Below are 22,927 nucleotides of genomic sequence, written 5' to 3'. Positions count from 1 at the left end.
GTTCCCACTTAATCAATACCATTTATGCTTCCTTTGTCAAAGCACATTAAAATTCATGGAACGCATAAAAAGTTGTATTAGTTAGTTTCTTTCTTTTCCCCATTTTTTCTTTTAGCACCAGAGAGTCAGTTCTATTACCTAACATTAGCTAGCACTTTTCTTTTATAGATGAAGTTAACTTACTTTATACTAGGGATGACAGAGCCAGCTGGAAGAGGGGGTGAAAGCCGTGGAGGGACATCATATTCTTCATTTATCAGATGACCATTTGAAAAAACCTAAAAGTCACACAAATATTACAATGAGTATCTCCTCCTATCACCATGGATATTCATCAACTAGGTATTATACAATAGACCTTGAGAAGCCTGTGGGTAAAGGCTTTCCCAGGAGTTCACACCACAGAGCTGTCTCTGAAGTGACTCTGAGGCCTGTTTCACCCCATTTTGGAGCTATAGAACATATTAGTTTAAAACCTCACCAAAAGAAGTTTCATGCGACAGTTACTAGACAGACACTCAGTTACAGCTGAACTGCTTGGGGGAAAATTAAGATTTCAAGATTGCAAAGTGAGAGAGATGAAGTGTAATGGCAAAGCAACGGGCACATTATGCTGAACATATTAATTATTAAAATGGTGATACAGCGCCTGCCAGAATCCATCCTCTACCCACAGGATTGTCTTTCCAATTCTTGGCTTCTACCAATAGCAAAACGTTTATATTACAATTGATATATGAATCAGGGAAGAAAATTCATTCCATGTTTCCCTCATGAATGTAAATATAGCCTGAGATGGTAATTCAGGGTCGCTTCCTCTAATTGAACGGTTCAGATCTACAACCTGAAGATGACAGTTCAAGCAGCACTTGGTTAAAGATCTACATATGTATCTCCTCCAGACTACACTTCCACACTGACTTGGTATTCTAATTTGAGAAGTATTCATTCCATCAGCTTCAGTATTGTGCTAGACCACAACAAGAATGCTACATGAAGGTACAGTTGAAGATAAAAATCCAGTATCCTTTTAAAATCAACAGAAAACCTGCAGCATTTAAACAACAGCCTAGTTCTAAGTAAAATTTTGGTGCTTTGTCTCAATGCTGAGAAAAGAACTATATAATAATAATTTAATTATAAGTAACATCATAGATGACTTGAGTACCTTTCATCACATATGTCAACCCCTCTTATTTATAGTAGTTCAATTTCAGAAATGTACTTTCAAAATAACCAAAACCTCCATCTATATATATATATATGGGAAGATACTTGCCATATACATGCACATACCAGAAAAAAAAAAAATTAACTGGAGATAGAAAGGCTAAATAGCTTGTGGTCTTGGAAAAAGAAAATAGATGCAAAAATAAAGATTTCTAACTACCATGGCTTAACCACAAATCCATCAGTCTAAGCAAGAGCTATGTAGTCTTGCACAAGCTGTGTAGTCTTCAAAAAAACAAAAAGAGGAGCTTTGAGTTAATAATCTCTATGAATAAATTACTGAGCTGCTTTGATAAAAATGATTAGAGCTGAACTAGGAATTTTTTCTTAGGACATCACCATTTGATCTCTTTTCAAAGCTAAGTCTGACCAGCTGTAAATGGCTTTGCATTTAGCAGCTTCATGGCCTGAAGCTGCTAAATGCCAGAATTCACCTCATCTACAACAGAGATAAGTGGATCATCTACTATTCCATCAGAAAATGCACACACAGTTTTGGCATATGACAGTTCCAAAGTGGACTTGAGATGCTGTATTATTACAGCATACAGGGATACATTGTTATAACGATAATTTGCTAGAAGAATATAGCAAATCTAGAATATTCTCTCAAAGATATTTTTTGACGGTTTTATGTGAAAATTGTAACTCAGACCCTCATGTACTGTTGCTTTATAAACTACAGCACTTAACAAATAATTTATGAGCAGCTTATTCTTAAGCATCAACAGAAAAGATTCAGAAACCACAAACCAGCACTGGCCAATATAAACAGTGTGTTTGCCAGTGCAAGACAATGCTGCGGCAGGGTGTGAATTTAGGATTCACTGGAAATACCTTGGCGCTTTCAGCGGGCAGCTCGTGACGCCTGTGCTTCCTGATGAATCCCTGCTCCGAGCTGACGCGGCCGTGCCTCCCGTTCACGTTTGCGATGGCGGTCAGGCCTGCCTTGGGGGAGGCGTCGCCCCCGCCTCGGCAGCCCGCCAGCTGGCTGGTGCCAAACACATCCCTGGGGCACCAGCCCTCGAGGGGCACGGGCTGCTCCCTGGCGGGCAGGCCCTCGGCCTGGTGCAGGTGCCGGGCTGCCCGGCTCTCCGGCAGCAGCGGCGGAGGCCGCTCCGGCGGCGGCGGAGGAGGGTCTCGCAGGGGAGGTGGCGGCGCTGGCAAAGGCTTGTCCTGCTTCCTCACCATGCAGGGAGAAGACTGAAAGACACAGGAAGTTACAAAAAAAGGAAAGTTACGCGGAGGCATGAATGTTGCTCGTGACTGTTATGAGTAGAACAGCTGTCCATTTTTTTAAAAGGCTGCAGAGTTCACAGGTTGGGCCAGTTGCTGCCAGTGTGGAGTTCTAACTGCTTGTTATTGTAATCACCTGTGGTTTTTGTTAACGACCTGTCCTTCATGGTTAAGAATTCCCCCTTAGCCCGGACGTCGCCCCGCTGCTTCCCGGAGAATGGCACCCAGACGGTGAAGAGGAGGAGACCTTGGAGTTAGCATGCAAATGCCATCGGAACCGGCATGCAATGGGAGAAACCCTGCACGAAACCTAACCAAAAACCCCTAAAACAATGAACCAACACAAAATTGATGAATCAAAGTGATGTCTAGATGTGAGGAACAGAATCTAGTATCTGCTAAGACCCTTTTTACCACTCACCCTAACCTCAGTATGTCGGCTAGACAGAGGAGGTCGAATGTTTACTTAAAAAATAGGCGGCGTCTCGATGCTCTCTGAGGGGGAAACTCCCAGCTCTGCCCACAGACCAGCGCACGAAGCTGCACTCATTCTCCTTCTCTGAGTCACTCCTGGGAGCAGCGGCGGTATGACCGCGGACCCATTGGTTCTCCCGAACTGATGACTTTTAAAAAAGGCTTTGAAAAGGAGAAAGGTCTCCTGCCCGTGTTTGATTCAGTGACAAAGTGTGGATTCATAATTTCTGAGATAATTTCTTGGCCTCACAGCAGTAGTTGGCAGGAGGTTAAATGCAGGCCTTGCCAGCATTCTGCAGCCAACCTGGTCCTTCAGAGAGCATGCCCCCATTTCTGATGTTGCATGAGTAACCCAAGCAAGGAGTGGAAAGCAGAAATGACAGCTAACTCAGGCAGATTTATTTGACCCATAGTTTTTTCCAGTATCCTTTGCTTTGATCATGTGAATCACTTACTCATCTTCTGAAATGAATTCTGTGGAGTGTTTGGGCAAAACAGGCTTCCTGATGTGGAAGAGAAACCCAAAACCCCAAACAAAATAAAAGTTATTCCCAGAGGAATAACTTGCTGACAGCAAATGAGCACAAAAAGCAATGATTAGAGAGCAAGGGGAAGAAGAAAGAATTATTTCATTTTTATTTATATACCTAGGGATGACTCCAATCTTTACATGATATGCACTGTGTCTGAGTGCTGAATCTGTTTGAATTGCAGTTCAGTTTTTCAGGTAGCAGCTTAATTAGTTAGTAGTTTTACTTGCAATTAGCTTATCTGCAAGCAACATTTGTCAGAATACTTGGTTTCTAAGAATTGAATTATATCATAAATGGTTAAATGTGGTCTAAAATTATGTACGCTAATACTAAAAAGCTGAAACTCAGGTTATCAGGACAAAAACCTCATAGCTGCACAAATCCGAGCACAAATCTGACAAAACCAAAACATTCTCATTATGACTGAATTACAAATGGCAATTTACAAAGTAATAGTTGGGCCAGGTCTTTACAAATGTTTTATCTATAGCTACCATAAGAAATACAGGGAAGATTATTTTCCTGGGAATGTATAATTTTGGTAACCCTGCATATTATTACCACTTAAAGAAATGGAGGTCACTGAACTTTTTAGTAAGAACAGCATTTGCTACCACTTCATTGGCTAGCCCAGCACTATTCTTCAAGCCGTTCCTCAACACGTGACTTGAATTGAAAATAAAGTTATTCTACCTACAGGCTTATGTATATTAAAAGGAAGTAAACTAAATAAAGAACTGTTTAACTCACTTGCTAGTCAAGTAAAATAGTTATTTTCACTGTTAACACAGGAAAAAATTGCCCTGATCTAGATTTTTTGTTATACCTTATAGTTATAAATTATAGTTTTTAACTTGAACAAAATAGAAAAGTTATGGGTGTTTTTTTCCTGAAGGTGTAGTTTTGGCAGGACTAAATGATCTTTTTTCTCTTAAATATAAAATCTTTTAATGTATGAGATTATTCTTTGTTGCCCCCATCCTGTTTCCCTTGCACCCCACAATTTTTTTTCCAGGAAAAGTTTCACGTTGAAATTTGAAAAAGCATTGAAAATGCTTTTTCAAATTTCAAAGCATTTTCAAATTTCAAAGCAGCATGAATGCTATTCCTGGTTTAATTTCTTTTTTAAGCCAAGAACCCTGCAAAAAACCCCTATTATAGAACTAGTTTTTAATGGATGTAGGATATGTTTGGTGTATGTCCTCACTGTGTTATAATTCCTTTGCATAATATAAGAAGTTAAGAGAGAAGATTAAAGAAACTATTCAAACTTCTATTTTTTCTTCTAAATTGTAAGCCACTAAAATACTAAAAATATATTGATTTTCAACCTTAAAGTAAAAACCTGACAAAAAAAGCAAGCTACTTCAAACTGGATTATTACGAGTACATATGTTTCAAGTTATGTCCTGAACTTGAATTTGAATTAATCATATAAAAATGAAAAATTTTAATCTAATTCACTCTCTCTATACAGCAGTTATTATAAGACAATCAACTTGTTACAGAGAGTAGCAAACAGTATTTGTTCTTGTTCATGCTTATCTATTCAAAAAATTATTGAATCTTTAGTATCGCTAGTTTTACAAAACATGGCATACAAGCTTATTGGCTATAGAGCCATTATTATTTCCCTTGAAATTTGAGTCCTATTATATGCCATTTAAGGATTTGAAAGCAGTGTATCTGCACATATTTTTCTTGTAAGGACACTGTGGAAATTGAACATAAATCATCATGAAAGGAAAACTTATAATTTTAATGAGATAATGACCTTTAAATCTATTTTCAGGAAACTTTAGCTTCTATTTATTTTCATTAATCAGAGTTTGTTACAGAACTGATCCATTACTGCAACATCTTTCAAATTCTGACCATAACCAAGTAAAATATAATCATCAGACAAATTGAAGTCATTTTTGACTAATACATGCAGCCAGAAATATTTAACTATATAAGGTACTATGGAAAAAGAAGAGACTTCATTAATATGGGTCTAATCTAAAATTTGTTTAAACTAGAAGGAATTAAAGTTCTTTTGGGCAGAGCAAAATCCTGAAAAAGCAATATCCATGGAAAGGTTTGAAACAGTCCACTTTACAAAAAAACCAAGAAGCTCACCTTGGAAAAAAAAGCAAATGCAATTTCTCGGAATTCTTATATCCAGAAATAATGGCTCAGTAACACTTACTTTTGGTGACCCGGTTGGGCTGGCACACGGTGACCGTGCTACTCCCTTCTGAATCAGATCCAGACGGGGAGGGACAGGAGGAAGACTAAGATGAGGGATTTGCAGGGGGTCTGGAAGTGGTTTTCTTCTTTGTGCAAGAGGGGAAGATCCTGGGGAAGTCACTGGTGAATTCTGCCTGTCATTGCACTTCCGGAGAGAAAAAATAAAATTATCTTTTACCTGATGATCAAGTATACAACTTCCATTCCCCAACTAAAACACTTGATACTTATCAGATACTTACTAAGAGTCAATTATAATAGTCATTTTTCATAATGGACATCTGGACAGTAGAGCTCATCTTATAGTTACTGAAAAAGAAGTCTACAAGTCATTCTGTCTCAAAATTAAGACTCGTGTTAACTTGTGATGAAAATAAAAGAATATATATTCCAGTAATTTGTATAAAAACCTAACGATCACTGCCAAACACAAGGGAAAAAATATCATAAATTCTATTATAGCACTGCTACCCTTGTTGACTTTTTTATCAATAGAGAGTACTCAATCTAAAGTTCTACAAATTACTTTGAAATGCTGGACATCCATGATATTGCCTGTTACTGCCTACTGCCCATTTTCAAATCATACTTCCATACAAAACAGAATGTATGTCTTCTGAAAATTTACCAATCAAAGTCACCAGCAAGATATTAAGGAAAGAAGCAAAATCAGGAAAAAAATGAAGGGATTATAAAATTAATTTTAGAACAATTTAATCATTTAAGCAAATACTGAACTAGCAACACAAACATTTAACTTCCCTCTCCAGGGACAAATTATGATTTCTTTTTTCCTTGACCTGTCCTTTCAAATTCTCAGAACTTGATTTCAACTCTCAATATAGGACTCCACCCAATTTTGCAACTCGTCCCTACCCCTCATCTGGCTCAGTTCTAACAAACACAGCTCAGGTGTTTGTTCAAGTTATTTCTATGAACTCACTGTATGAGTATCAGTGCACTGTAATAAACCTGAATGTCTGTGCTGTTCTGTGCTTTCCCCAAGAGTAGACACAAGTAGCTGGAGGACATTCCCACCAATGATCAGCTTTGGGCCACTAGTACACTGAGGCATCCCACTGTTCTCATATCACAGCTTGCCTACAGAGGCAAAAAAAACACCCATCTTTGGCCTAAACCCCTTGGATAAACTTCCCCCTCTCTTCATGAGCTTTTTCTCATGAATGCTAAACATCCCACAGTGATAACTGGGAGGAGAGTAGAAAGTTCTTTAACAGAAAACAAATAAGCAACACTACCTTTCTTTGCACACAATCATTATGTTAAGAAACTGGAAACTTCATAAATTCAAAAGCAGAGTGAGGAAAAGGATCTAGAGCACGGATCCTTATCAATGCTCTGTACTACAGCTTAGTTTAATATCCCATTCTATACAACAGGGATTGCTACCACATTTCCTTCAAAAATAGAAGCCACCACAGTATTACTGTCAACAGTGCACAAAAAAGCAGGAGGGGAGTGAGAAGATGTTGAAAGCTAGAAGGGTGATGTGCAACTCCATCATCAGGATGATTTTTTTGTTGCTATTTAGAGTCTTCCCCACTTCATTGACATGTGCAAGCTCAATGTCACAACTAAACATTCAAATTCAAGAGACAGAGCAGTTTAAGATTTGTGGTCTTCATGGCTACCAGAAGTTTCTCAGTTTCTCCCTTCAATGAAGAGGTTGTCTCAATATTCATATTAAATGCTTTGAATAGTCTTTAAATTTTCTTTGTTTCCTTTAACTGGTGAATGACCCTGTCCTTGACTGGAAGACCATAAAGATAAGCACATAAATTACCAAAGCATTTAGCCTCTCAACATTAGGGAATGCTGAATAACTAAGCAAGATATGTATCTTGTAAGCATGCCTGAGCAACTGTAATTATAGAATTACTATAAACCGAATGTCAATTCATTTTCCTTATCAGAAGGCATCTATCAGTTAAACAGCATAATAAACATTGTATCATTTTATAGCATTAGTTTTCAAAGTTTAGTTACAACTCCATAAAGCATTCCTGAAAGCCAAGAACTGTGCAATACAATATACTCAAAGGATTGACTTCAGCAGACACAAAATGAATTTGCTTCCCAAATTATCTGAAATAGAACCAAATAAGCAGGTCACGCCTCCAAAAAGATTCAATTATTTAAAATAAATGAAAGTGATATAGTTAAGTCTCAGCATTTTATGGTATTGCACAACATAATGCATTTCAGCCAGCAGGGAATTGTTCCAGAACAGCAATCATATATGTGATAGGAGTAGGAAACAAAGAGCAAGAAATATAGGAAATACTAAAAACCAATTATTGGACAGGAAACATTTGTTCGGAATTTAGGATGTTCTAATTGTCGCATCATCAAACTAATTAACACAATTTCCTGAGAGAGCAACCTGAGAGTCTCAAATAGGAGACTGCCTGGAATTGTACAAATCCCAGCTAAGTGAACAGCACTGTTGTGATATCATTTTAAGAACATCCCTGTTTCTATCTGGCAAACTTCTCTTACACAGTTCTGCTCTAAAAAAATCACTCGGCTAAATGATGCCCTCTTCCCTCAGTGTGCTCACTGGTTCCATCCATGTCAGACTTCTTTTCTCCTGCTGCAACAACAGTCTAGCTTTTGCAGAGACAAAAATCATAGAATATTCACATTTAAAACTCATTAATTTAAAAGTTCAAGATACTTAAACCCTGACATGCTTTTAAACCCAATGAAGCAAGCAATTTAATTCATGTGATAAACTTCTAGTTCCATATATTAGCTTGGTATTTGGCTATCTCTATGACATTCCACAGACAGTAAACCACAACTAACAAAACTACATGGAAAATTTTCGAAGTAGTAAGTGTGTGAGAGGACTTGAATTTAGGATTATATCCATGCCTTATGTCTTATTTCAAAATAGCTAAGTTATTTTGGTCCCCTGGACTACTACACTATAGTACAGCCACAATGCCAACAGAACATGCTGTGACCCCCACAGATTTCAAAAAGGGAATTGATTACGGCCAACAAGTTAAAGAGTAACTTATCAGGCACAATTAAAAAAAAAGTTAAATAGCTGCAAGCAAAAGCAGCTTTTTTTCCCCCTACAATGAAGCTTAATCTGTATCACCACTTGATGCTGAAGTAAGAGCAAAAGCTTTGCTGGGACAAATAATTCTTTGTTGGATCCACTGATACTAAAAATAAAACAAAACCAAATATTCCACATCAGCAAACAGGTTTTCCTTGGCATTCAGTATCAGATTTCCATCATATTCCCAATATTAAAATCCCGTATTTTTCAGTCAACCCCCATCCAACCTGTCCAGCTGCATCATTTGATGAGTGACAGCTAGGCCAACAAGATGGCTGCATCTCACATGGATACCAAAGCATTAACAGACACACTAATATCTGCTCTTTTTGGCACTCTACTCTCCTAAAATTCCTGTTTGTCACCTACTGGAGGTTTTTGTATGTTATCTATATGCTGGGAAAAAATCTGCAATGAGAGAGAGCAGTGACAAAAAGCTAAAACAAGCAAGTGATTAAGACACAAACTAGCTCAAATGAACTGGCAGTGACAGAAGACAGACCTTCAGTGTACAGAGGGGCTCTGCTGCACCACACAGAGACCTGTGCAATAAAGATGTAATTAAGGAGAAGAACACAGACTCCTTTGTAACAACATGGACTTCATCTGGTTGGCGTGACTGCTGCCAAGGGAAAAGCAGCTGTGACTTACTTTGCAGTTGTACTGCAGAAGGGACCACACTTGTGTTTTTCCATCAGACGTATTTGGTACTGGGATACACTGGTATCAGTTTGCCCCTAGCAGTTGTGAATTCAAGAAAAAGCCTGCTTCCAACACTGATTACAATTTCCAGTCAATTTTTTTTTCTGATGGAGATATTAACAGCCAAGCTATTCAATCAGGAGTTTTCAAATACCTTTATGCCAGATAGGTGAATATGAAAAGCATTCTCAACATAAATCTTAACGATTGATTCATTGAGGAATACTACCCTGCCTGTTAATGTCTTTGGAGCGAACTCAAACTGCATGAGACATCTAAGAGGATCCCAGCAGACCTACACCAGAGAAGTAGTTCTCTGAAGTTTCTTTATTTATAATCAGGTGAGAGTAACTCACATATTTGTTATTTCTTGTTAAGATAAGCTGTGACCTAGGAAGAGCTGTATTATCTTAGCTTAAAACCTTAAATGAGGATATAAATTTACATCACTTAACACTGATGACTGTAAACATGTTTTTAAATCAACAGATTTATTCCCTTCATCTTTGTTGGCCCAAGAAAATGCATGTGAAGGAGGGAGAGGCAGTGAGGTCTCAGAGAGTCAACAGCACACTGCCAAGGGAATCCGTAATTAGGGGAGGCACACTGCCTCCCAGAATTTATACCCTGCAAATACTAGTAAGTAATCAGTTAAGTAAGTCACTCCTGTTGAGTGACATGATCTTAACAAATTCCACCAAACAGGTGGACCATTATGTAGGAAGTGATATGTATATATCAGTCCAGGTACTGCTGAAGGAATATATGGATACATATTTCAAGACTTATTTTACATATTTTTATATTTTATACAATTAAATTAAAAACTTTATTACTATGTAATACACGCCTTCTCCCATTACCAGAAAAAAGTCGACTTAATAATATGGAAATGAGTGGAAACAGTCTCTTCCCATATATTGAGAGCCTAGGTCTTTTGTCACAATTTACCAAATTTGACCTAACTCACCTGCTGGAAGAAGCCTAGTCATGGCAAACTGTCTTTCAGCCTTGACAATTTCCTATCATTATTTTAAAGTACTGTGTGAATCAGTCAAACAATCAGGGTTTTGCACATTCAGATATCTAGGAAATTCTTTTCAGAGAAGACAGTAACACCCCAGATGGGGTAACTTCATCTACTTTTAGACTGAAGTGTTTATAAACAATGTTAATTCACTTTAAGGTACTGAAAACCTCATAGTCTCCTATACTGGTAGAGCCCTCCTCTGTGTTTTCATGGGATATTATTTGGATCAAAAAATTACCTTAAACACTTATGAATTCAAAATTATTTGCTCTTAGCAAGAACTCCTGCACTATCCATTTTCCTTATTTTCTTTCTTTGTTTTTAAAAGAAATCAAATTATGCCTTGTACTAATAAAAGTGACAGAGAACTCTTCATTTATTAGGACAATTAAACATTAAACATCATAGAATAACTAACATGCCCTACTAGACACTCAAATGCCCTCTTTAAAAATTAAAAATAAAAAAAAAGCTATTTTCAATATTTACCTGAGCCTGTAATCTCCATTTTTATTAATGTGCATTTCATAATGTTGTGCTTTACTAGAACAAAAGCTGAGAAGAGGAACATTTTGGGCAATAACTGCATTAGCTAATCTGATACTACAGGGCTGAAATTTCTCGGTGAGGAAACAATTAACAGAGGCTTTTGGCACCACTCCTCCTCTTTCTTTCATTAAGAAATATCTGAAGACAATTTGGAAATAAAAAAAACAAGCTGATTGATGAGGCAGATAAACAGCCTAACTGCAGTAGATTTCTCCAAAGCCTCTGTTGATCTGCTGCTACTGCTGACTCATACACAACACCGAGCAAGAACTATTCATTTTTCTTAATGTGTATCCACTTACTAATTCCTTTAAGGAATTCCTTTAAGGAGCTTCATTATTATTTTTTTTCTTAAAGCAGTTTCAAGTCTGAGATCTTTCAGAGACTTCAGACACCTCTTAGAAGTTTTAGAGTACAGTTCAGGGATAGGAGTGATAAGCTGCAGAAATGGTATTTTTCTGGTATCTGATTGAGTATTTCCACAATGCTTTGTGAAGCCCAACAGTCACTTTCATCAGAGCTTCATGTCCCTGAAACTCTTCTCTTCTAATCAGTTTCACAGTCCAGCTCACTACTAGCCAGATTTTTCTTAGAATGGTCAGCCAGGTGATTTGACACAAATATAGCCCATTTGATTTTCAAGGATTAACAGATTTATGTTGAGAAATCTTACCACAGTCCATGCAATAAAGTAAGAATTGAAAAATTTGTTCACTGAGACTACAAAGCTACAACAGTGCCAGCAGGTTGGCTGCAAGAGCTAAAGTATTATCTTTGCCACCTAATTTCCATAATTTAAAAAACTTCGTTACTACAATACCATCATTATGCAGCATCCTGTTCATATGAACAGCGTTGATGACAAACAAAAGAAAATTTCACAAAGAGTAAAGTTCTACATAATGTCACTGAGAAAAATATAATTTCTTTAAGCAGGTTCCAAAGATACACTGATTAGCAGGAAAAATAAAGAATGGTTAAAGAAATAGGCAAGTCTAATGAAGACATTGCTAACAAAAAGTATATATAAACAATGCCATATTACACACAGGTGGTATGGTTAAGACCATCACTGCAAAATCAATGGTAACAATTTTAAGAAAACAGCAGCTAAAAATCACCAAATGACACAATAATTCAACAATTTCAAATAGACTTCAAGAGGGTGGCACAGTGAAGATTTCTTTCATTGAACAATGAAATCAATGAAGAAAAATAGCAAGGCCCAAAAGCACTCAAGCACTTGGTGGATACCTAAAAGAAGATGTCTTATAGTAAACCTATTGTTCCTTCTTTTGATAAAGGCATAATGCGTTTTTGCCTTATCATGGAAGTGATAGCGTTATAAAAGCCCATCAATTCAAGGCTATCTCACAGAGGTCATGCTGCAGACTGCAATTTAAGTCCAGGCAGGAAGGATAAACTGTTCCCAAGGGTAGAGCATGTTGTATTACATACACAACACAAGAATGATTCATAAGCCTTAAGAGGTTAGGAAGGATATCAGAAGCATGTATATTAACTGACAGATATTCTCAGATATGAGGGTAAAGAACACTTTTTTTTTTTTAAACAAACACAATGATAAGGAAATGGAAAAGTAAAATGTTCAAAAATTAATTCCAAGACAACAATTCAATCTAGATGACCTTAGTATAAGGAAAAATCTAGTAAATGCTCTATCAAAATCAGTGTTGCATAGCCTCTGACAATATCTATTCCAGGCTAAAATAGAGTAGTAAAAACTATCACCATAAAATAAACTTCTGTCAATGATAGTGCTTATTTATCTGTAATAAAATCTCTTGCAACAAAGATCTCAGAATTTTACACAGAGCCCTTTCAGGACAAAAAACATTCCAAAACACACAGTCACTACGGATAATCTCAAAAATACTTTTCCCAGTAAGAGTACCTAATACTAAAAATTACAGAAAAAAAAAATCATAGACAACTCACATGAAACTTAACTAAAAGCTACTTGTGTGCAGTATGAATTAGATGTCGAGTTCACTTTTATAAAGTAATAATATTGAAAATTGTTTAGAAACTCAACTTTAATCCTAAAACATGTGTACACACATGTGCAGAAAACAAATGCATATAGGAAATTTTTTGTTCTTTACAAATAAAAGCTCAGGGAATTGTCCATACAGCAGTTTGGATGAGAGTTTCAGCTGGTGCAAACTCACGCTTTGCCCATTATAAACGATCTCAGTTCACATCAGCCGAGAATCTGGAATATTTTCTCTCTCCAATTCAACTTCAGTTTTAATGCATTTGTATTGACACATTTTGTTTTTTCAACCCAACAACTGTTCAATGAGATGCTGTGAGGTAAAGCATGAAGCGCAACCTCTCCCTGTTTAAAGTTACAGGCAGCTTTGTTTACAAACGTCTGGGTTTAGCTGTTGTGCAGAGTTTGAGAAGTTACCTTTCGGACTGAAGCCAAACGATTCATCATTAGAGACTCCTCTCTATCATCATCATCATCCAAGTCCAACATAGGCATACTAAAGCTATCCATAATACTGCAGCACCTGGAATTCTCATCCCTGGGATCAAAAGGATCCACAATGATTGGCTCAGTCCCTTTGATTTCACAGCGGCAGAAAGGGCAGCCTTGGCCATCTGATTCCTACAATAAGACAAAAACGTAGATAAATTAAAAAAAAAAAAAAAAAACCAAAACCAGCAATAATTTTAAAAGTAGGACTTATACCTTGTACACAGTAACATCCTCAACCAGTCTTTAAAAGCTTGTAAAGAAGGACTGGAGTAAACAGGAAACAGATTAACAAATATTTAACGATAGTAAATCTTAAAATGACTGCACATTTAAAGCTTTCTCTCTTCAATAGACTGAGCTTCACTTAAAAATGACTAATCAAAATGTAGCTATTATCTCTACAAAGCACTAAATCAGTCTTAATATTACAGGTCAGGAAGTAACATGTTTCCTTTCAGGCATACATTTTGCTATTTCTTCAAGAGAAAGAAGGTGAGGTGTGTAGACAGAGATAATGCATTTTATTATATACCTTTTATATTAACCATAAAGTATGTCTTTTTCATTTGATATTAGAAAATGCAGGCAAGCTTTATGGCATGCAGCTCTTCTTGGAAAAAACATATTCAGTCCATCACAGCTGCAGCATTGCCAGTATTCAGAGCACCTAAAGCTACAAACAGTTTTCTTCACATTTACATAAAAAATCAGGACTTAACTACATTTTCAATAAATTATATAAAATATGAAATTATATTCACAATATTGCCAGAAAAAAAGAACTACTTGAATTTTAATTTTAAAGTGGTATGTGTTCAATAATTTTCAAGCAGCCATATTCAATCCCTTTAACTTATTTCAGAACTGTATTTTTTCTCATAAGAAATAAAAAAAAAGGCTTGAGATTCAGACTACTAATGAACAAAAACTAGAGAGGTCTTTCAAGGACTTATAGAAATATTTCCATCAAGAAGCACAACATAGATTTGAATTATAAAAAAAAAAAAAAATAAAAACCCACCACCAAACAAATAAAACCAAAAACAAACCCACACCCAGAAGAACCATGAAGCTTTGAAAGTTCAAGATAATTCAAAGTGAAATCAGAAATCACATGGTGTAGTATTTGCAGTCAGGTACACAGACAGCTAAAGAAATATGAACACCAAAATTAATTCTAAAAAACTACTTACTACTTATACTGAAATATAACCAAGCAAGCACTGGTTTTTGATTTCTCAGATGCAAAAACAACATTAACTTTTTTCTAGAATTATTTTTATCTTGACAGTTGCCAGTCTTACTAAACTGACAGATGATTTTACAGTTTTTGGATGAGCTGTATCACAAGGTCATATAAGCATAAATTATTGTCTCCTGACGTCACTTGCAGGATTAGTACTGGATTTTCATTTTGTATGGAAAGACACATCTACTCTACTTTCAGCACCATAAGTACACTAACTAGTCAACTTCAGTACCTCAAAAAACATCTTCATATAGTCCTACTCAAGTAGCCACAGTCAAGTGAACAAAAGTCCTCCCTCACTCTGTGCAACTCCTTAGAGCTTCATTTTCTTAAAGAAAACCCCTTATCAATGAGGCACAGAGCTTTTAGTTTTCAAGGCTTCCTTGTACCTGTGTTCTGCACTAGCAGTTTCCATCCTTTCTTCGGAAAAGCCTTTGTAACCAAACACATCATCAGACTCATATTCAGCAGTATGATTATATACATGAGATGTCTATATTAATACACACACCTGTCCATGCCCTCAGAAAGGTTATTTAGAACATTATTAACCTTACAATACAGCCTATATGCCCATATGCTTTTAGAAAACATATAGTTTTCAGACAATAGATTTCTGTAGTATAAAATGACATTTTATTCCTGTTGTGTAATACAAAAAAGGAAACAAGTAAACCAAGTCTTATTTGAGAGACTGAGCCCCATAAAGGTGAACAGCTCAATCATCCTTAGTATTCTATGCAGATCAGATGCTGCTTACTCAGTTTTTTTCTGCTCAGTGAAAACATCTGTATTGCATCTCCTGAGGCATGCTTAACGAGCCATTATGCTGCCAATTAAACAACCCACCAGAAGCTCACAACAGCTGATGCTGTTACAGTGTAATACCTCTTCATTGCCTCACTAATTATACAAAAGTTAAATTTGTAATGAAGTCTGAAATGTACCTGACCAATTACAGCTGGTAGCTATGTTCTGATGAAACCTGGTGCATTCAAACATGTCAGTCTTCTGAGCCTAAAATGCTTTGTGATTTTCTTCCTGAATTCCTGTTCCACAGCCAAGTACTGGGGACCTCAGCTTCTCAAGCCTCCAGAATCAGAGCACATCACTGGCCTAAGACTGCTCCTACCACACCACCCAACAATCAGAAGCACAAAGATTTCAGTCCTTCTGCTTAGCCCTGTCAGCTCAGCCAAAAAACAAATGAACAAGCAAACAAAACTACACACCTCGGAATTTTTCAGAGTTTTTTAAGTCAATGATTTATGTGGTCAGACCTCTAAGTCTGTCATTCAGAATGAAACTTGAAAGAATAGAGAAAGGGTACTCCTGAAATGAGAAACATTGTTCCAGCTCAGCAGCTGCTTAGTAGTGAAATAAATATCCTTTTGTGGTTATGCCTCAAATGGAATTTCCTACGAATTTCTGACCTATGGCCAATTTGAAAGATTTGTGTTTGGAACATCAAACTCAAATTTCACAAAGAACACAAAATTGGACACTGAGAGTACTTAATTTTCAAGAAACCTTTATTGCTAATGGAAGAAAAACTCAAATTATACTTCTGATATATTGTGTTGGTTCACCACTGAGGCTTTCTTAATTAGGTAGAAAATGTCCTAATTAGAAAAGGAAAATTATAGTACTTGAAAACATGCCACAAATGTAAGAGTGAAAACACATTGATGGAGGATGAACTAATTTAAAAACTGGTCCAAAATGGACTAGACTCAAGGATTCTTTTTACTCTTCTCGCTACATTTGTAAGCAAAGACTGATTATTAAGAGTGGAACAAAGTCCTCTCTGAGAAGTGGATGAACCTTACTTCTCCCCATAAAATATAGATACGAAAGAAGGGGCAGGGATGATGCACATTGTAAAGAGGAATGACCTCAGCTTTAGACATCGCTTTTTAGGTCAACTACCCTGAACTAAGGGTGCCCATTCTCCCTTTTCCCAAAAACTGGTGAATCCATGAACAAGATGGACAAAACACACCAATCTGGGTCACCAGGAAATCTCAGAGTTTTTTTTGGATGTTCTATAAATGACTTTGAGAGAAGGGAGTTTCCCCTCCATTCAATCTCTTAGTCCAACAACCATCTAAAGTTATCTAGGTGTTCCAGTGCTTTGCATGCTATTAATATGAAACACAGGCATCCTAAAAGCTTAATTTTCCACAGGTCAATTCATGACCTCCACTACTGAGTGGATCCTTCTCTCATCAAAGACATCCCTTCTCCTTATAAAATGCTGTCTAGTCAGTTATCCATTCCCAGACTGAATTGGCACCAAATACCCAGCTTCTACTGTCTGAGTAGGTGCTGGACTCAGGAAATAGTTTCCACTCAGCAGCAGTCAGCAAATGGCCTTGGCAAGACTATGAGTCCAGACTGCAAAGACTCCTGGAGCTTTATTTTTCACAGAGTTCTGGTTTGAAAAATGAGGACATTTATAATTTTAAATATATACATCCTTGCACCTGGAAAAGTAAACATATACCCACATTGTAAACACAAAGGTAACAGAAATCCATCCCCTCCCCACCAACTAAACTATGACAGTACCTGCCAGGCTGTAAGACAAGAAGTGCACATAAGGTGTCCACAAGGCTCTATCTTCACGTCCTTGTCATTCTCTGCACAGATTTTACACAGTTGAAAAGTGGAACCCATTTCACAGTACAATTCATACTGCTCCTGTAACAAAAGAAAGTCAAACAATTATTTCTTTCCAATGATTTGTTCACAAAGAATGCCCTGTTTTCAAGTCTGCTTTACTTATTAATCAAGGAAGCTCTTGCTACTGATCTGTCTAAAAGCCACACTAAGGTTACTGAAACAGCTTACATTTTTGCTTCTTCCAAACTGTGATATACTACAATACATACCAAAATGTGTTAAAAATATCTGTGCCTATTAGATTTCGTACAGACTTGTTATATGTAACTGCTATGCAAGGCACAAATCCTACTTTTCTTGGGTTGCGAATGGAACCAAAGGAAGGAAATGAACATATTAAGTGAAACATTAAGTGAAGAAAGGGAACAAAACTGGGATTTTAATTTCTAGATATGAATTTAGGAGTATGAAGATCATTGGATTGGAAATGGACAAGCAAGAGGGCTTTTTTTACCTACAGCAAGGATGTTGTATAGCAGTATATTAAAGTACACAATCCCTGTAAAGGAAGTATGGCAAGAACACCCTGCAGGATAACTTGGCAACAGTCATGCACAGATTATTCAGTACTTTGCATACTTACAAGACTGACAGGTAGGTAGAACACCACCATTAGAAGAAATAAATAATAGACAAAGCTCAAGTCCAGAACAGTTTTCTAGAAATAGTTATTGTTGGGTAACTGACAGTTAAATGCATTTGGATTGAAATAAGCTTTTTTAACCTTGAAAAACCAAATTTTGAAAGCCTAAAGTAAGTACCATCCAGATCATGGGAAAAGAAGCAGCTACTGCTAAGTGAAGTGAGGGGACATGAGGCTAAGAAAAAGAGAAAACAAAAGAGAGAGCTTGTATCTGCAGCTGTAGTCAGTGTACTAAAGATGCTTATGGTGGAGCTCTAGCAAGGAATCCATCTGCAGCAATCTAGCCCTGCAGCCACTTTCATACCATCTCTTCATCATTCAGGGAGGTATACTGACAACTTTAAACCTCTTCAGTTATATATTATTTAAGGCAGACTCACATAATTCAGACTCTTTGGAATTATCATCAGAATTAGCTAATAATGTCCTCATAAATACATGTGCAGAAATAACTTGATTCATTCAGTAGATTCAAAATAAAACATGATTGGCTTGTGAAGAACAAGGTATTCATTGACTATGTGCTGCTTCTTATTTCTTTGAGAAAAAGTGAAGATATGGGCTGAAGCATTACTCTGCACTACACAAATACCTGATAAATCTCCATTACTCTTTCATTATTATCTTAAGACTGGAGGGAAAAGATGGATGTCAGAGAAGTGGAAGTATTCAGGTTGTCTTCAGGTAACTGTTTTTAGGAATTCTCTTACTTACAAAACAGATATATTTGTACTGGTATTTCTGATAATATCATAGATAGTAAAGAATATTTATTTTCTAAAATACTTCTGGAGTGGAATGCACATAGAGCACCCAGAAATACAGAAGATTCAGCAGGTCATCCAGTTTGATTTGAAGAAACAGAAGACCATCTGGAACAGCAGTACTTGTATCAAGTCTTTCTTTGAACATATCCTCAAGTCTTCCAGATGTTTTCATCAGGAAAAATGTTCTACACAGTATTCTTTAACCTTCTAGTGTTAATTTCAGCACCATTTTTAATCAAGTATTTGTCTTGGGGTGGTTATTTCCTACTACTTGACAATCAAATATTTGCAGAATTAATCACATCATCACTTAACAAGACTACAAACACAACTATATATTCTAATTTTCTCTGCAATTCTCTGCAAAGTGACTCTGTTTAGGCATTTACTTACTTCTGCTGTTTTCCCTGATCTCTCTTTCAATTTGCACCATAGACAAAGAAGAAAGGAGAAAACTGGATACCCTGGAACAGGTATTTTTGTGATGTATGAACTTTTCCTCCTGGACTTGCCAACCAACTATACCATTCCTATTCAGGCTTCAAAACTACTATTTGATCCTGATTTTGTTTCTGTATTCCCCTTTGTTATTAGCGCATAAAAAACGAGCTACATAAATCTGTTACATAAATATCGGAAAAATCTTTAGTAGCTGTTTGAAACACTTCTCACTTGGAAAAGGCTCACAATAAAGAAAACATTTCAAGACATGCCATCTGCATCACCATCCACTCTACAGTTTAAAGGATTATTATCCTTTTCCTCCCCAAAGCCCTTCTATCAACAGCATATTTTCTCTCTTATGAACTTATTACTCACATTTTAATAAAAGCTTATTATTACTGTAGATGAGATACTAAGGGAAGTGACGATTACAAAGTAACTCAAAACTCTGTCAACATACCTGTGTGACTTTTATGTGATCATGTGGTGTGGGCTCACATAATCCTGTCAAATCAGGATTATAACTTCGTCCATCAGGGAACAGATAGCTGCATCACAAGAAGACTGTTATAAATATGCACATTTCTTTAGCTTTATTGGCTAAATCATACTTAAAAAATTTCAAGGGGGCAGAATTTAGTTACAGTAGACATTAACTAAAATAAATCATCTTTCCTCAGCCATCTATTTTATCTTTTGAGTGCAACTGAACTGCTACATATTCATTTTGACACATGCTCAAGTGTATTTATAAAAGCAGAGGAAAGATTTTGACATCACTTGGATAGCTACCACTAGCATGCATCTGAGCTTTGATTAGCAGATAACCTTCTAGGGGTAGCCCAAAAGAGTATTATTTCAGATCCTTGTTTCAAAGTGAACTCATACTTCCTAATGGTTTCCCACTGGGAGCATCATGCTCAGGACTCTTTAGACTATTTCAAGTAAAGCTGCAGAAAAGAAGGTAACACACTGTGTGTATCTGTATTATGTTATATATATATATAATATTATATATGTCACAATAATATATTTGTGCATATCTCTGTATAATATGACAAGAATCTACACTGAGAACTTCTGATGCACACTGGACATTAGGCAAGAACCAATGGGAGCATTTCAATTGTGTGGGAAATGAACAATAGGTTAAATGAGGGTTCATTCAATTCAATTATGTGGGAAATTAACAATAGGTTAAATGATATTACAGCAACCCTAAGATTTCTGTACTCAGGTTTATGTTACCTGTAACTAAGAAACAGTTCTTTGAAGGTCATATATTTTTAAGTCACATTCTGAAAAAGTTATAAGGTACAAAAATATCACTCAGCATAAAATATTCTCAGCTCCAGCTTTTGTTTGCTTAGTTTTTGTCAGAGAGAAACACTACCAATATGTGTGTTTTTATTACAGGTATGAAATCATCACACCTGAAAAAAAAAATACGAGACTGTGTAGGACTGAGAAAAATTACAAGACTGCAAAAGAATTATCAATCTTTTTTTTTCTTTTGGGGATTGATCAATTGCCTTTCCTTTTTCTTTCACATTATATATATTTACATTGGCTATACCAAAACGTATTCCAGTGAAAAGATTCTGACACCAAATATTTTTCTGTTACTTCAGCCAACCTAGCAAAAATGTACTACGTCTCCCTATAAACTTACATTCTCTAATAGTTATAAATCTTTTCAGTAAACTATTAAAATGTGGAAAATGTTCTGGCTGCACAATATATAAAAAAGCAATTACATAGCTTTCAAATCATTGTCCACATTTGGACACATGAGTAACTGGAAGTAGTAACTGTTCAATAAGCTTAAGTGCATTTGGGACTCTTGGGGGGGTGTGGGGGGAAGGAGGGATCAATGCAACAGCTGTCACATTTTAATTTCTCAAGGAATTTATTTGCTACGAGATATGACTTTGGTTAACTTTCAGTAACCCTGGTTAATGGAATTAACTAGAAACAAGCGTTTTTTAAATGAATTAAATAAATGGTCCTTAAACTCTGAAAGAATGCTAACCACCATATGCAGTTTCTCGGTTTTAAACATCTTTAACTACCCATATAAGCATATAGGGAACAAGCAGATGAGGATTTCATAGCCATGGTAGCTGTAAGAATTGGTACTTACAATCCTTCCCGGCTGCCATCAATCAAAGCTTGAAACAGAGGCTTATTGTGAGGTATGGTCTGCAGTATGTTCCCATCTCCAGTCACATAGCCAATGGCCCACTGGCCTAGGCGAGTGCAACTCAGTCTGAAAATGTAGCTTGATAAAAACAGGATGAATGAAAAGTCAGTGTAATTCAGAGTTCAGCAAAAGAAGTGAAGATAGCAATTATGGCCTCTGGTTCAGACACTGAATTAGGTCCCTGAACATTTAGGTAAGATTCCCAATTCTACCATGTTCTTTCTAGAATTTTAAATCTCTTCTACAAATTTAAGTCTCTTCTACACTGTCAGTTTCTCATGGGCAGAAATAAAATAAGAGTAGCTGCCTACCCTCTGCTTTTCATCTGCTTCTCTTTTAGTTCTCAGAGTGAAAGCTGCACATTCACCCTGAGCAGTTTCACTCAGATATGTCCATAGACCTCTTCCATAGGACTATATGATATGATCCAGTCTCCATAACTACAACAGACACCTATTGTGCATGTTCAGGCCAATCACCTGAACAAGTGGATGGAAAAATATAAAGCCTCTTTAAGTGCAACAGAAACAGGAAAGATGAATGATAAAACCTGCTCTACTAGAAAATGGTAATTTCTTGAGAGCCTGTGGAGGTGAACAAAAGAAATACCACTTCTGTTTCAGAAAAATCAAATATTAACTACACAATTGGACTTAGATTTAAATACTTCTCTGTGTTACAGGTGATAGGTGAGAGTATACATAATGTAGACAGAGAGCACAATCAGAAAACAAGGAAGATTACAAGCAACAGGATTGGGCATGTATAGAGCTTCATACTAAAATTTCTCCTCCCTTTCATGTCAGACACCATTTCACATGCAAAACCTCACTGAGAAAAGCATCTCACAGTGAAAGACCACAAATTCAATTCTGTATTTTAGAGCAGCTTTTCTTAATTACACATCAATATTTTATTTCATTCCAAACTAATATGAGACATCTAAGCCTCTCTGAAGATTGACAGAGCTCTTACAACCTTCAGTAGGGCCCACATTACACTGAAGTACTAACTATTCATCTGAACAGAATCTTGCAATTTGCAGGACATTTTAGTCAGATTAAAGAAGAAATTTCACTTCACAGCCCCTGTTTCCCATTCCAGCATTTCACCTAAGCAACTCAGAAAGTAATTTGCTGATATGCAATAGAAAGCAACCTTAAAACTGGCTATTTACAAGGAACATAAAAGCTACATGGGGTAATTTTTCTATCACAGCATCAAGATCAATAACAGAGAAAATACTAAATGTATCAAATGCTCTCAAAATCAACCTATTTATTTGACTTATGTAGTAGTGTCCATGAGTATCAAGCTAAAAATCAGCAGTTTTCTGTTGGAACCACA

The 22,927-nt window shown here is 36.5% G+C and overlaps 1 protein-coding gene across 2 annotated transcripts in view; it reads right to left on the bottom strand.

The window, feature by feature from the left end:
- The window catches only part of CBLB (Cbl proto-oncogene B), a 128,572-nt gene that overhangs the window by 21,407 nt on the left and 84,238 nt on the right, over window positions 1–22,927 (bottom strand). For both annotated transcript variants that reach the window (XM_054654514.2, XM_077174396.1), the window contains exons 7-13: window positions 21,521–21,658; window positions 19,838–19,925; window positions 17,410–17,541; window positions 13,515–13,718; window positions 5,665–5,850; window positions 2,068–2,433; window positions 184–278 (exon numbers count right to left, since the gene is read on the bottom strand). In XM_054654514.2, coding sequence (XP_054510489.2) covers window positions 184–278; window positions 2,068–2,433; window positions 5,665–5,850; window positions 13,515–13,718; window positions 17,410–17,541; window positions 19,838–19,925; window positions 21,521–21,658 — 1,209 coding nt within the window. The remainder of the gene's footprint in view (window positions 1–183; window positions 279–2,067; window positions 2,434–5,664; window positions 5,851–13,514; window positions 13,719–17,409; window positions 17,542–19,837; window positions 19,926–21,520; window positions 21,659–22,927) is intronic.

Source organism: Agelaius phoeniceus, chromosome 2, assembly GCF_051311805.1.
Source record: "Agelaius phoeniceus isolate bAgePho1 chromosome 2, bAgePho1.hap1, whole genome shotgun sequence".
Classification (NCBI taxonomy): domain Eukaryota; kingdom Metazoa; phylum Chordata; class Aves; order Passeriformes; family Icteridae; genus Agelaius; species Agelaius phoeniceus.
This window is presented reverse-complemented; position numbering and strand designations above follow the sequence as displayed.